The sequence below is a fragment of the Cryptotermes secundus genome, unplaced genomic scaffold (assembly GCF_002891405.2).
Source record: "Cryptotermes secundus unplaced genomic scaffold, Csec_1.0 scaffold1901, whole genome shotgun sequence".
Classification (NCBI taxonomy): domain Eukaryota; kingdom Metazoa; phylum Arthropoda; class Insecta; order Blattodea; family Kalotermitidae; genus Cryptotermes; species Cryptotermes secundus.
The window spans coordinates 129,101-141,863 of record NW_019728512.1 but is presented as its reverse complement, the minus strand read 5'-3'; the positions used below and the strand labels follow the sequence as shown (position 1 = coordinate 141,863).

Genomic DNA, 12,763 nt, shown 5'->3' with positions numbered 1-12,763 from the left:
TATATTACAAGGAAATCTGCGTTAATGAACTGAGAAATAGTTCAGAAATCCTGATTCAAAAAAACAGAATTCCTAACCATTCGACCGCGATTCCATATCCTATTTATTTCAGTGTACAGTGAAATACACAACTTGTTTTGCTGTAAATAAATAATATGTCATGCAATAAATTGACTTACATTCTTACCACATATGAAATATTAACGAAGATCACGGCGAAATTTTTAAAACTTCTGTCTCTTGCTGCGGTATCCGAGAATAATCCTCCTATTTTCTAATTTAATCAGCATCACACATTACAGGAATCGACGGTCAACTCCAGACCTTGTAAATCAGAGGCCCACTTGAAATAGAAAAAGATATTACACACAGGATAATAATTTTCAAACAAAAGTGAGAGGGGAATTCCTATTAAGTCGTGTGGTCCATTCCGTCGCCTGTGTCTCCACATTTTCAATATTTCGCTTTCTCCCCCTGAACAAGAATTCTTTCCCTCAATGAATACCACAACAACTGCCGCACAGCGACGTCCGTGCTCCTGTATACTTTAGCGAACTAAAGCTCTCGTCCACCGTGTAAGTCGCATATATACAACGAGTGAAGAGAGCACAGCACCAAACGAAATCTTGAATATTTGCAATCTTCTTCAATTACAGGACCGAAGTTCATTATGTTGCCTATCATCCTCCTTGGTGTAATCGCCAGGTTGACGGTAGTTTCTGCTGACTGTGACATCGGTAAATTGAATCTCAACCAAACAGACTGGACTAATGTAAGTTACTCTGTAAAGTCACATAATGTCAATAACGTGAAATTTACAAAATAAAATTCATTAATTGAAAAGGTGTCCCTCTCATTTCTCTGCCTTATAGTTTACAGGTACTTGGTATTGGCTGTACCACATCCCCCATAAATATGACGACAACCTGGACTGTCCGGTGATCACGTATGATGCAATCACTAAACAGTTCGCAAGAATAACAACCTACGTGTATGTCAAGAGGTGAGCTTACAACAGGAATCCATTCCACCTAATATCTTCCAATGTATGGAAGTTCTAACTTAACTGGTAGTCACGTGTTTGACTGTAATGCAAGGCGTTTGGTCAGAACGAGTCCTTCTTACTGCGAACACAAATGTAGTCTTGTACCATGAACCATGAAGACATTGCAGGAGAATGTCAAAACAAGCAGTCGATTTAATTTTCTCTCTCCGTGGTGTTTATGGAGAAACATCTTACTATTGAACGCATTCCTAATAAGAATGAACTCACGAAACCGAATTTTCATACCTCGATAAAAGGCATGTCACGAAATGAGCAAGCTTAACTTATGAACTCAATTTCTGGAAAAGTATCCAAAATCCCTACTTGTGTATAAATACAGGTAACAATCACATACTCGTATCTGTTATAGATATTCATACAGGTATTGCAATCAGAAATAAGGTAGGACATCAACAACAAGTCTTCTTACTTCTATGGAAGTTTCAGACTATTCTATACTCAGAACAATCTGAGATATCTCTTCCTATCTGTCGTGTCTGCACTTGGTAGTCAATGACTGTCTGTCGATCTCGCAGGGCAACTTTTCTGAGTTGCTTCTACTGTCTTTGCCATATGCTTTTCTCTTCCAGATCATCACTCGAGAAAGGGTGAATTAATTTCAATGATATTTTATATTTTCGAACTTTAAATATGACAAAAATTATAACATTACATACAATTCGAAAGAAATAAGGAACATTTAAAAAAGTATGCTTTGGTTTCTGTTCTTTGCTTCTAATTAAGGAAGTATTTGTCGAAGCGAAATGTTTCTCAAGAAGAAAATTTAGGGATAATATACTTTGTCTGTGGTATTAAATATTTCACGGAATTAGATAAAAGAAAGAAAATTAAAAAAATTTGTACGCTGTACCAAATTTTCGTACCGCCATTTACAGTTTCATTCACATGATATGTTCTTACAGCACGCGCACTCGCGATCGACTGGTGGGAACTGTTGTGGACTGGAACACCAAAGGATATTACGACGTCTATTATGCGGAGCCTAGTTGTGTAGCAAATTGTTCAGTGACTGAAAGTTTCACCCGAACTCCAGATTACGCAAGTAAGTGTCTAGGTATTCCATAACTGTGAGATTTCACCATGCAAATCGGCGAAAAGCTATATAGAGTCACAAATGTGACCTTTGAATCAAACTTCAATTAAATTTTAAAAGAACGTTCATGTTTCTGCAACCAGTGTTAAAATATATTCAGATATTGTGACTTCAGCCAAAACACTGAATTGGTGATGTGATGCCCCCTAACCTATTATGCAGATCTCGGAAGTTTGCCTGTTCCAGAAACAATCTGTCCACCATGATGACATATGAAGCGACCTGACAAACCAGGGTCTGAGTTACGGAGAAACCGAAGAAGGTTTTTTGCTTTATAATAATAAAAATTATCATGGAATACTTTCCTACATAACTACGCAGGTTACACGTAATCAACCAAAAGCAGCAAAACACATTCGTACGAATTTCTGAACTAGAAACCTCTGATATTGTTATAGATCGGGATTCATAAGGCTCAAGTCGTAAAAAGTACAGTGGAAATATATGCCATATTCCCTTGATATATCTTTCTGGGAAATCTAGGTCGTCAAGAAGTCTTACACTAAAAATATAGGCCTACATATTTCTAGACACTCACTGCACTAAATACGAAAGCCATAAACGTTCCTCTCCATACGAGTACTAAAGAAAACAGTTTACTAAAAATTTGTATAAAATATTCAGTATAATTTGTACCAAAATCATGTCAATAAGAGGATAATTTCTGCAGGGAAATGAAGTTGAGAAAGTAAATATGTCACATAAATTTATGGTCCGTGAATATTAGAACAAATTTAATATGCGCTGATGAATACGGTAATGTTCATATGGCAGCGAGTAGAAGGCCGGATGTAACAGGAAGCTGGAGAAAGTTGCACAGTGAGGAGCTTCACAGTTCCTACTCCTAGGAGAATATCAATCCAAGGAGAACCAGTTAAACACCCACAGAATCATGACAGAGACATAACAATACATTGCACAAACTATCTGTGAGAAATACGAGCAGACAGAGAATTCCATGGGAGGGTAGCACTGAATAATAAGTTGAAACTAACACCATCAACACAATATCTGAAGGGAGATACTTTTCAGTGCTTCCCTCATAACCGACAGGCGAATGATGATTTCGTTTGCTGAAATAGCTCATGAATGCTTCCTCCTGTTCACTCAACCAATATTATCATCTGACGCCGAATAATGCTACACATAGTTAATAAGTTCCTGAACTCGCCGCAAAGCCTCGTTGCAGTGCGATACAGCGGACAGCTTGAGGCACGATATGATAACGTGTCAGTTCATCTCTCGTCACAGCAAGAGGCAGATGTGTGCAAACAGTGTAAGCAGAACTACGGCCTCTATTGTGAACTGCAGTTAAATGCGAGTGGCGGTAATCGAAAATGTGGCAGTTTGAACAACGGACAAACATCAAGTTTTGCCAGAAACTAGGCAAATCCCCTAGCGAAATATTTGGCGTACAGAGAATTGGCTGTTCCTACACGACAACGCCCATGCACATCGCTCTGTTCTTGTCCAAAAGGAACTTTCAAGGAAACAGGTCATCGTTTTGCTAAACCCTCCGTATTCACCTGACCTCGCAACATGTGATTTATTTCTCTTTCACTGCTTGAGAGCAGAGCTACGTGGTCGTAGCCTTCAGTCGTCCGAGGAGGTGGTCAGTGCCACAAGAGACGCCGTACGTGAATTTCCCGCCAATATGTTTCAGCAATGTTTTCGGCAGCTATATCAACATTGGACACTTGCACAGCGGCCAACGGCAACTATTTTGAGGGCCGATTTGGATCTGTAAGTCTATGTGAATACCCTGTCATGCATGCGATAAAACCACAGTCCACGAACGTAATGATTGTACCACGTATTTCCAGCTGATACGACTTTATAAACAATCTATGAGTCACCTATCGGCTAGAGAGTGTAATTCTGAAATTTGACTTGTAACTTTCGGTTCCTTATAAGAATATTTTCTTTGCAGGAATATGGAGCGGCAGGTACCATGTGCTTTCAGTTGACCACAACCGCTACGTCATTTTTAAGTATTGCTGCTCCACGGTGAACAAATGTGAGTAGCGCTGAATCCCATGTAAAGCATACACTACGCTACACATTCTTACATCTGTAGTTCAAGATCTTTATTGCCCTCTGCGTTGTGGCAAATAATCGAGCCAGAGCCTTCGGGGTGGAAAAAATAGTAGATTCTCCGAAATATTAGCAATGAACAACCACACAATACAAGGGTCACATCCCAAACGTCAGGGATGTACATAGCCTACCCGCAAAAAAAACTAATCTCATGACTTCCTTCAATTTTCCATTAATAGTAAGTCCCAGCAAAGAGGCTACTGAAAGACGGCGCTCGAGGTATCTAGTTCACTCCCCCCCCCCGAAGTTAGCACTGTCGCTTACCTCCATATTCTTGTAGCTAACCAAATTTGTCACAAGCTAGTAAAGAACACAATTTCTCTGAACAGCTACGACTCCAGTGGAGTAGAGAATTATTTCTGAGGACAATCGGTCCTTGGGACTCCTACCCGTAGCCTCAGCAGAGTCTGTTGCTACTGCCTTGAAGTGCATTTCTACACAATTACACATGTCTTCTCTTTCCAGTATTCATTTACGTCGCGTTCAGAACTCCGAATCCCGATGCAGAAACTCTGGATGAAGTGAAGGAAGAACTGAAGAAAAGTGGCTTGGATTTCAATCAGCTTGTGAAATGGGATACTAATCACCATTCATGAACTTTGTGAGAAATTTTCGTCACAGACAGATGCGTATGTGCACTGCAGCAACAGATATTCCTTTATAATAACTTTTCAAAAATATGGGTAAAAACCCTTTAAGTTTACATAATAACAGATGAAAAAGGCAAATAAATAGAAATAGCAAAGTTAACACAGAATCACATTTGTTGTAGGATTCGTAACTCCTCAGGAAATTTTCCAATATACCCGTAGAATTCGAAATGAACTACAGACGAAAGGGCCAGGCTTGAAATGATATAAGATAATTTCAATAAAATTTGCATGCCTGTTTCGAAATGGATCTTCCTGATAATTCTTCTACAAACAGAATTAAGAAAGAGATCCAAGCACATGACTTGAAGTTTCATTTCGCCAGCATCAGATTTTTATTTTTCGAAAGTGAGCAATTCCTGGGAGCTCTTTTACGTCGAAATATATTAAAATTCCTTGATGATCAAATTCTGTTTCCAGCATAAAGTAAAAATTTTACACAAGAAAGCGAAAACCCTAGTACAGACGTTCAGAAACAGGAGCACCAAAAGCAAACACAACAAACAAGACCTATACATCTGAGCACAAAAGCCTTTCAAATTACATACCAATAAGAGGACACTGACGTGTAGCGCTAAACATCGCCGCACCGTTAACGAAATTAAAATTGCGAGACAAATATCTGCATATGTTCAACAGCGTTTATCATCTTCCCCCCCCCCACAATTGAGTAAGGAAATGACTACGTTTCCGAAATGTTTTTTTTTTCAGAACAGTAGAAAATGAACAAAGACCAAAAGACGAGCAATCCTGATTGTTATACAACAACGTCAGGAACATTTACAGTAAAGATATACTATGTTTATGTACAGACATGAAGTGATCCTGTTTTTCACTCTATGTGAAAAATCATGATCATTTAAAAAATGCAAAGAAAAATTATGTAAAGACAACACATAATCCTGTATTGGAAAACATTGCTTAAAACCTGAAACCGAAGTCATTATAAATATAAAAATTAATAATGTTCACTTTTTAACATAAACGACAAGCCTAAAAGTGATATATTTTTTGTTAGACCCTACATGACGGGCCCAAAGTCGGTGGATACTGAAATACCAAATGATCTAATGACCATCGCTAAGAATTCAGATCCCGGAAAGATATTTCCCCTTGCTTTTTCGGAGAAAATGGATAAGTTCAGAACAACTTAAAAAAAAAATCAGTAGTTTCTTCGATGTGTCACTCTCCACTGACAGGCTATTCCTTCCTGAATCCAATCCCCTATCAGTAATAATTTCTGCTTTCGGTCTTTAGTTTTCAGGCGTTTTCTTTATTTTCTGAGCAAAAGTTCCTCCTCTCGTTCCTCTCACAACCTTGTCCTTCTGCGTAGCTAACAGTTCCTCTAATTCCTACTGTGAGGGAAGTGTGATGTTTGAAAATATCATCATAGACCATATAACTGGCGCAGAGCGTTCTGCCCCTCCACGACAAGACTGGATCGCTGATAACTGGATACACCGTGACTCTGAGATTCTTCTTCACCATGAATTGCAAGAGCCACCCACGGAAAATAAACTGCTTCCATGTGTAGAATCCTTTTCGACTGTGTCCAGCTACTGTTGTTCCATTATAGTAGCTTTCTTATATCGAACAACGTCTAACTATATATAAATACGACGAAGTAGAAGTCTCAGTTGTTCCCGTAATATACATTAGGAAGCAAGGATTTATTTCGTTACACTCTTATCAAGACGCTAGGCAGCTAAGGCGTTAGTATCTCATCCTAAACTTTTTGAGGTTGAAATTGTTGTTACAATTTGAGAAGGTATAAATCATCATGTAGTGATCAAATTCCGGCAGAACTTATTCAAGCAGGAGGCGAAATATTACGTTCTAAGATCCATTAGCTAATTAATTTATTTGGAATTAGGAAAAAATGCCTGATCAGTTAAAGGAGTCTGTTAATGTACCAGTTCATAAGAAGGGTAATAAAACTGACAGCAGTAATTATTCGTGGATATCACTTCATACAAAATTTTATACAATATTCTTCTCTCAAGGTTAAGTCCATACATAGTTTAAATTACTGGGGATCATCAGTGTCGGTTTCGACGTAACAGATCAACTATGTATCAGATATATTGCATTCATCAGTAAAATGTGAGTTCAAGGAGGCTCTACATCAGCTACTCACATACTTCAAGAATGCCTATGATTCAGTTAGAAGGGAATTACTGTACAATATTCTAAAAGAGTTTGGGGGACCCATGAAGTTCGTTAGGCTGAACAAAATGTGATTAAACGAAATATATAGTAAAATCCGTATAGGTAAATATTTGTCTGATAATTTCCGTATATAAAATGGTCTGAAACAAGTAGAAGCTTTATCGCCACTGCTTTTCAATTTGCTTTAGAATATGCAACTAAGGAGGTCCAGGAAAACGAGGTTGGACTGAAATTAAATGGGATATATCAGCTGATGGTCTATGCTGATGATATGAATCTACCGGGTGAATATATAGATACAATAAAGAAAACACACAAACTTTAATTGTCGCTAACAAGGAGTTTGGTCTAGAAGAAAAACACGGAGAAAAATAAGCATGTGTTGCTGTCTCGTAGAACCTCCAGAACCTTCTGCCTTCTAGTCTGCTCTCAAAGAAAAACACAAAAATTAGAATATACAAAACTATAATTTTACCCGTGGTTCTGTAAAGGTGTGAAACTTGGTCTCTGACATTAAGGGAGGGATATAAGACTGAGAGTGTTTGAGAACAGGGTGTTTAGGAGAATATTTGGGCCGAAAAGGGAGATTAGAGAAAACTGCATAATGAGGTCCTTCATAACTTGTACTCTTCTACAAGTATAATTAGAATGATCAAGTCAAGGAGGTTGTGGTGGGCAAGGCACGTAGCACGAAGTGGGACGAAGAGCAATATATATAGGATATTGGTGTGAAAGCTAGAAGAAAATAAACCACTGGGAAGAGCCAGAAGAAAACAAACCACTGGGAAGAACAAGGTATAGATGGGTGGACAATATTGAAATGGATCTTAGAGAGACAGGATGGGATGGTATGGATTGGATTGATCTGGCTTAGGATAGGGACTAGTGAAGGGCTCTTGTGAACACTGTAATGAAACTTCGGGTTCCAAAACCGTTGGAAAATTCTTGAGTAGCTGAAGAATAAGCGGCTCCTCAAGAAGGGCTCAACTCAATGAGTAAGTTATCAAATAAAAATAAAACATTTTATCTTCTGCAATAAAGAACTGCGTACAAAGACAAAAGTTCACAATCATATAGAATAAATAAATCGTCCCATTCTTCAGGGTAGTTGTTCAAGCAAAGAAAAACCAGTAAAAATCAGATTGAAAGCTTATTTTTCCCAAACAAAGGCTGAATTTTCATAAGAAGATTAAGAAATTTACATGTAGTGTCACTTTAAATAATTACTTAGAAAATTATCAAGTTCTAATTAACATGCTTGTAGCACACAGAAGCGTGTTTTGTTTTATCCACATCATCTGCGCTAAACGTATTACTCTCCCAAAAATATTCAAGGAAGTTCTGTTGTGTACCCCTCTTCGGACACCAGTCTTAAGTGACTGGTGTCCTCTGTGCCCGTGGTCAGGGTACGACTGATTGGTCGAGCGGAGTATCGGTTGAGCCGAAGCTGGTAGAAATGAGAACTGCTGGAAAATATAGCTTAAAACAAGACGTTTATTACACACAACAAAACAACTAGACGAGCGGGTGGATGCGTAAGGCCGTTCGCACAAGGTGGACTTCCCCCTAATTGACTGAGTACCGTCCACAAGGATTAAACATCCTATCAGATCAGAGAGAAAATGATTTGAGACTGTTATGGACACAGTATTTATACAGATCGTTTGGGGTGTTGCCTAATGAAAGCTTTCCAGAATATTAATTTGTTTATGACATTTTATCTATTTGGATATTTTCCCCAATGTCTCGGGCCTTTACCAATGCATTCTCAGGGTTGAGCACGGAAAGTTTAAGAGCGAGAGCGTCAATCGTTTCCTCGTTTTCGAAAATCAAAACAAGATAATTTTGATAGCATCAACAAATAACATTGGTGAAAGTCCAAGTTACAATACTTCACTTGTACACTTCTTGTCAAAAGTTATTATATACGTTTCCATATTAATTTATATAATAATTCCATATAACATATCAATTAGCTTTATATCAGTATCGTAGCATCCATGTAAAACAAAGGGCCGTTGAGGGACATAGGGTTGCGAGAGGTCGAGGTCCCCGTAGTTTTAGTCAATCGTCTCACACTTAGCGGTGAAGTTGCCATCCTAATCAGCCGGCTGCCCTTTACCTCCCGCTACCAGGAATTTTCCTGGTACTCATTTCTGCTATAGACTGAGTCGACCCCAGGGCCTGAACGAGGCTGAAAGGATTAGATAAATTTAAAAACTCAATGACCACATCGGGGCTCGAACCCGCGACCTTTCGGCTTGTAGCATAGTGCCTCAACCAAATACAGTTCCGAGTGCCCCTGGACAAAATAGAGACTATAAAAAAGGTGGAATTAGAATACAATGTAGCACTGCTGGCGCCTGAGGAGCAAAACTATGGATATGGTGCTCGGGAAAATGGAAAACCCCTATTTTGTTGCCAAGAATACGTGTTTATTGGCCCGTTACCTAGAAACTGGTGTCCCGCAATTGTTGAGCTCTTGAGTCACGAGATAATGTCTGCCGATTCGTTCCCTAGCAGTGGGTCTAAATGTCGCATTACACAGATGAGAAAGAGCGCTTCGATTAACCTAGACCTGCACATTCAAATAGTTGTATTGTAAAGGATTTGCCCCCAAATGAGACAAAATTCAAATACAAAATTTCTCGTAAGACGCTTCTGCTGCTACATATTCCAGCTTCTCATCCAAATGAAGATAATTCATTAGCGACAGTGCCCGTAAGTTGGTCTTAACACATAATGCCATCCGTCTGCTACAGCTTATGGACCAGTGTATTCCGAGTTTGTTTTAAAAAGTACCGACATAATTGTTACAATCATTACATGAAGCAATAGTAATTAATTCACCTTTTGGGGGTGGAGACCAACTGGGTCCACTCGGCACGGTGGCCACTGAATGGCTATTGTAGCCTGCCCCGGGTGATTATGATGATGGAGAATTTTGGTGGAATGAAGATTGGCAGTGGAAACCGAAGTACTCGGAGAAAACCCGCCCCAGCGCCACTTTGTCCACCACAAATCCCACTTGACCAGACCCGAGACCGAACCCGGGCCGCCGCGGTGGGAAGCCAGCGCCTAACCGCTTGAGCTATGGCGCGGCCTAAGCAACAGTAAATTAAAAGTGTATAATCAGTTGATTGAAGAAAATTATTATGAAAAATGTCGTATATTAGATANACCTACCTACCTACCCACACACAGGCCAACACAATCACAGAATAAACGCATACACAGGCAGCATGCCTTGAGTGGAATTCGAACCTACGATCCCAGCATTCGAGCGAGCGAAGTTCATGCTTTAGCGCGTCCACTGATATCGGCGGCCCTAATATTAACATTTACATTTCCAAGTCATTGGTGTATGACAATTTCTATAGAGATTTAAATTTCAAAGCAACTGCACAAATTCCCTGCATGCTTGCATGACATGCAAACCGCACAAGTTCTCCTTAACCATGTTCATATATGCCTCATTTCCTGCCTCGCTTCGTCACCGTCGTCAACAAAGGCTCATGTCAGGGAAATGAACACAAATGAGAGCCAACACTAAAGAAACGTGTGTCAAACGCTGATAATTCGTTCGACACACTGTGTAATGTCCTGCCTTTCTAGAACAAATATCTATATCAAGCTGCGCTTGCCAGTTTGAGGTGGACAAACATCTTAGGAATCTGGCCTCTTGACTGTAACTGACCATATTAAAATATGTACATATTTGTTAACACCTTTAACACCACCCAATGGACGAAATCCTTATTACAACGATTGTTTGAGAACAACTGCCCTACAAAATATATGTGTACGTAGGTTTCAGTCATATTCTACGTTATACTTTCGATAAATTCAGTAGGATTTTGACATTTTGAATTCAAATGTCGTCATTGAAATACATGTACAACTTTGAAGCTTACTGTACGTTATTCTTTCGAAAATCTCCATAATTCTCCGATTCTTAGTGGACAGAAGTTCTCATTATAATACATTGAAATGTTAGAGGGTGTCCTTGCATTATGATTTACTAGCTACAAACTTCCAACACTCGTAATTCTCTATTATCCATATGGCACACAAAACTACACACTTTTGCTTGGAATATGTGTGTCGTGTATTATGCAGTTCCTATGTATGATTCTAGTGAAACAATACAGTATGATATCTCGAATTATTCAACCGTAAATGCAAGGCAGACTCTATGTTATATATTTAATGATTACACAGGTCTGCAAAAATAATTATTTTTTCAGCTTCATGGAATATTTTTGGTAAACTTTATGTTTTCTAGGATGCTGAATCCAAAAATTACCTCAATTTCCCCCTATCACGTACGGTTTTTTGGAAAATAATAGGGGTTTACAATAAAGAGTCATAACAGCAATGAAAAATATCACTAATTTTATTACATTGAACTAAACTTATTACTTCTCATAATTATACAAACAATTCCTTCACGATATATTTAACATTCTGTGTTCAGTCTTTTTGCCTGTGAAACCTTTTCTTCTTCTCCTTGATGCTTCTCCGAACGCGCTTTCGCTTTCCATTTTCCGTTTCCCGCTTGATCATCCAGCAGTAGTCAGCTAGCATATTCACAGTCCATCTTCCTTAGTAGCGTCTTTCGATATCACGGACATCCTGGTGAAATCGTTCACCCTGCTCTTCACTACAGGCTCCCAAGTTTTCGGGAACATAGTCGACATGGGAGTGTAAGAAATGAACTTTTAAGCTCATCTTGCAACCTTGAGCTTTATATGCAGCCAACATGCGTTGTACATTGGTTTTGTAGAGAGGTCTTTAGTGTTCCCCAAAAACTTGTGCACTATGTCTCTGAAGGAGTCCCATGCTTCTTTTTCTTTTTCTCCCATTGTTTCTGAAAAGAGGGGATCGGTTAACAGTTTTCGTATGTCGGGACCAGTAAAAACTCCCTCTTTCAACTTGGCTTCATACAGTTTTGGGAACTTGGAACACAAATATGTGAAACATTCTCCATCTTTTGGCAGTGATTTTACAAACTGCTTCATGAGTCCTAATTTAATATGAAGAAGTGGTAACAAAACCTTTTCACGTGGAACCAAGGTCGTATTAATTACGTTTTTTTCAGCGGGATTAAGGCATCTCGAAGTGGCCAGTCAGTTTTTGTCCATTGGAGGTCTCTGGCTCACCTGTCCCACAGGCATAAGAAGCAGGGATGTTTTGTACAACCTGCCTGCTGGCCCAACAACATGGTTAATATTTTGAAGTCTCCACAAACCATCCATTGTAGTCCTTGATAGTTGACTTTCTCAAGAATCACAGCCAAATCGTTATAGTTTTCTTCCAAATGCACCGAGTGTCCAATAGGAATTGATGCAAATGTATTTCCAGTATGCAGCAAGACTACTTTGAGGCTTGTTTTAGACGAATAAATGAAAATGCGCCACTCAGATGGATCATATTCTATTTCAAAATACTTCATGAGCCCTTGAACATCATTACAAAAAACGAGATTTCCCTCTTTGGAGAAAAACTGAGTGAATTCCTTCTCTCGGTGCCTGTACCACGAGAATGATGTTCTAGGTGACAGCAAGTTTTTATTTTTTAGTCTTGACCCTAGCAATTCGGCTGCATCTTTGGAAAGGCCTAAATCTCTAACTAAGTCACTGAGCTCACTCTGAGAAAAAGGTTGGGGTCCCTCATCAAAAAAAAAAT

At 39.0% G+C, this 12,763-nt stretch overlaps 2 protein-coding genes across 7 annotated transcripts in view; one reads left to right on the top strand and one right to left on the bottom strand.

Annotated features, from left to right (window-relative positions):
- LOC111865269 overlaps positions 1-5,853 on the top strand; it is a 68,288-nt gene extending 62,435 nt beyond the window's left edge. Inside the window, exons 2-6 of one of the 2 annotated variants that reach the window (XM_033751760.1) lie at positions 657-772; positions 873-1,003; positions 1,969-2,108; positions 4,090-4,176; positions 4,722-5,853. In XM_033751760.1, coding sequence (XP_033607651.1) covers positions 671-772; positions 873-1,003; positions 1,969-2,108; positions 4,090-4,176; positions 4,722-4,852 — 591 coding nt within the window. In that variant the 5' untranslated portion in view covers positions 657-670 and the 3' untranslated portion in view covers positions 4,853-5,853. The remainder of the gene's footprint in view (positions 1-656; positions 773-872; positions 1,004-1,968; positions 2,109-4,089; positions 4,177-4,721) is intronic. The other variant, XM_023853165.2, reaches the window with a different exon arrangement.
- Positions 1-12,763, bottom strand: part of LOC111865268 (uncharacterized protein CG3556) — a 171,173-nt gene that overhangs the window by 87,270 nt on the left and 71,140 nt on the right. The window lies entirely within an intron of this gene.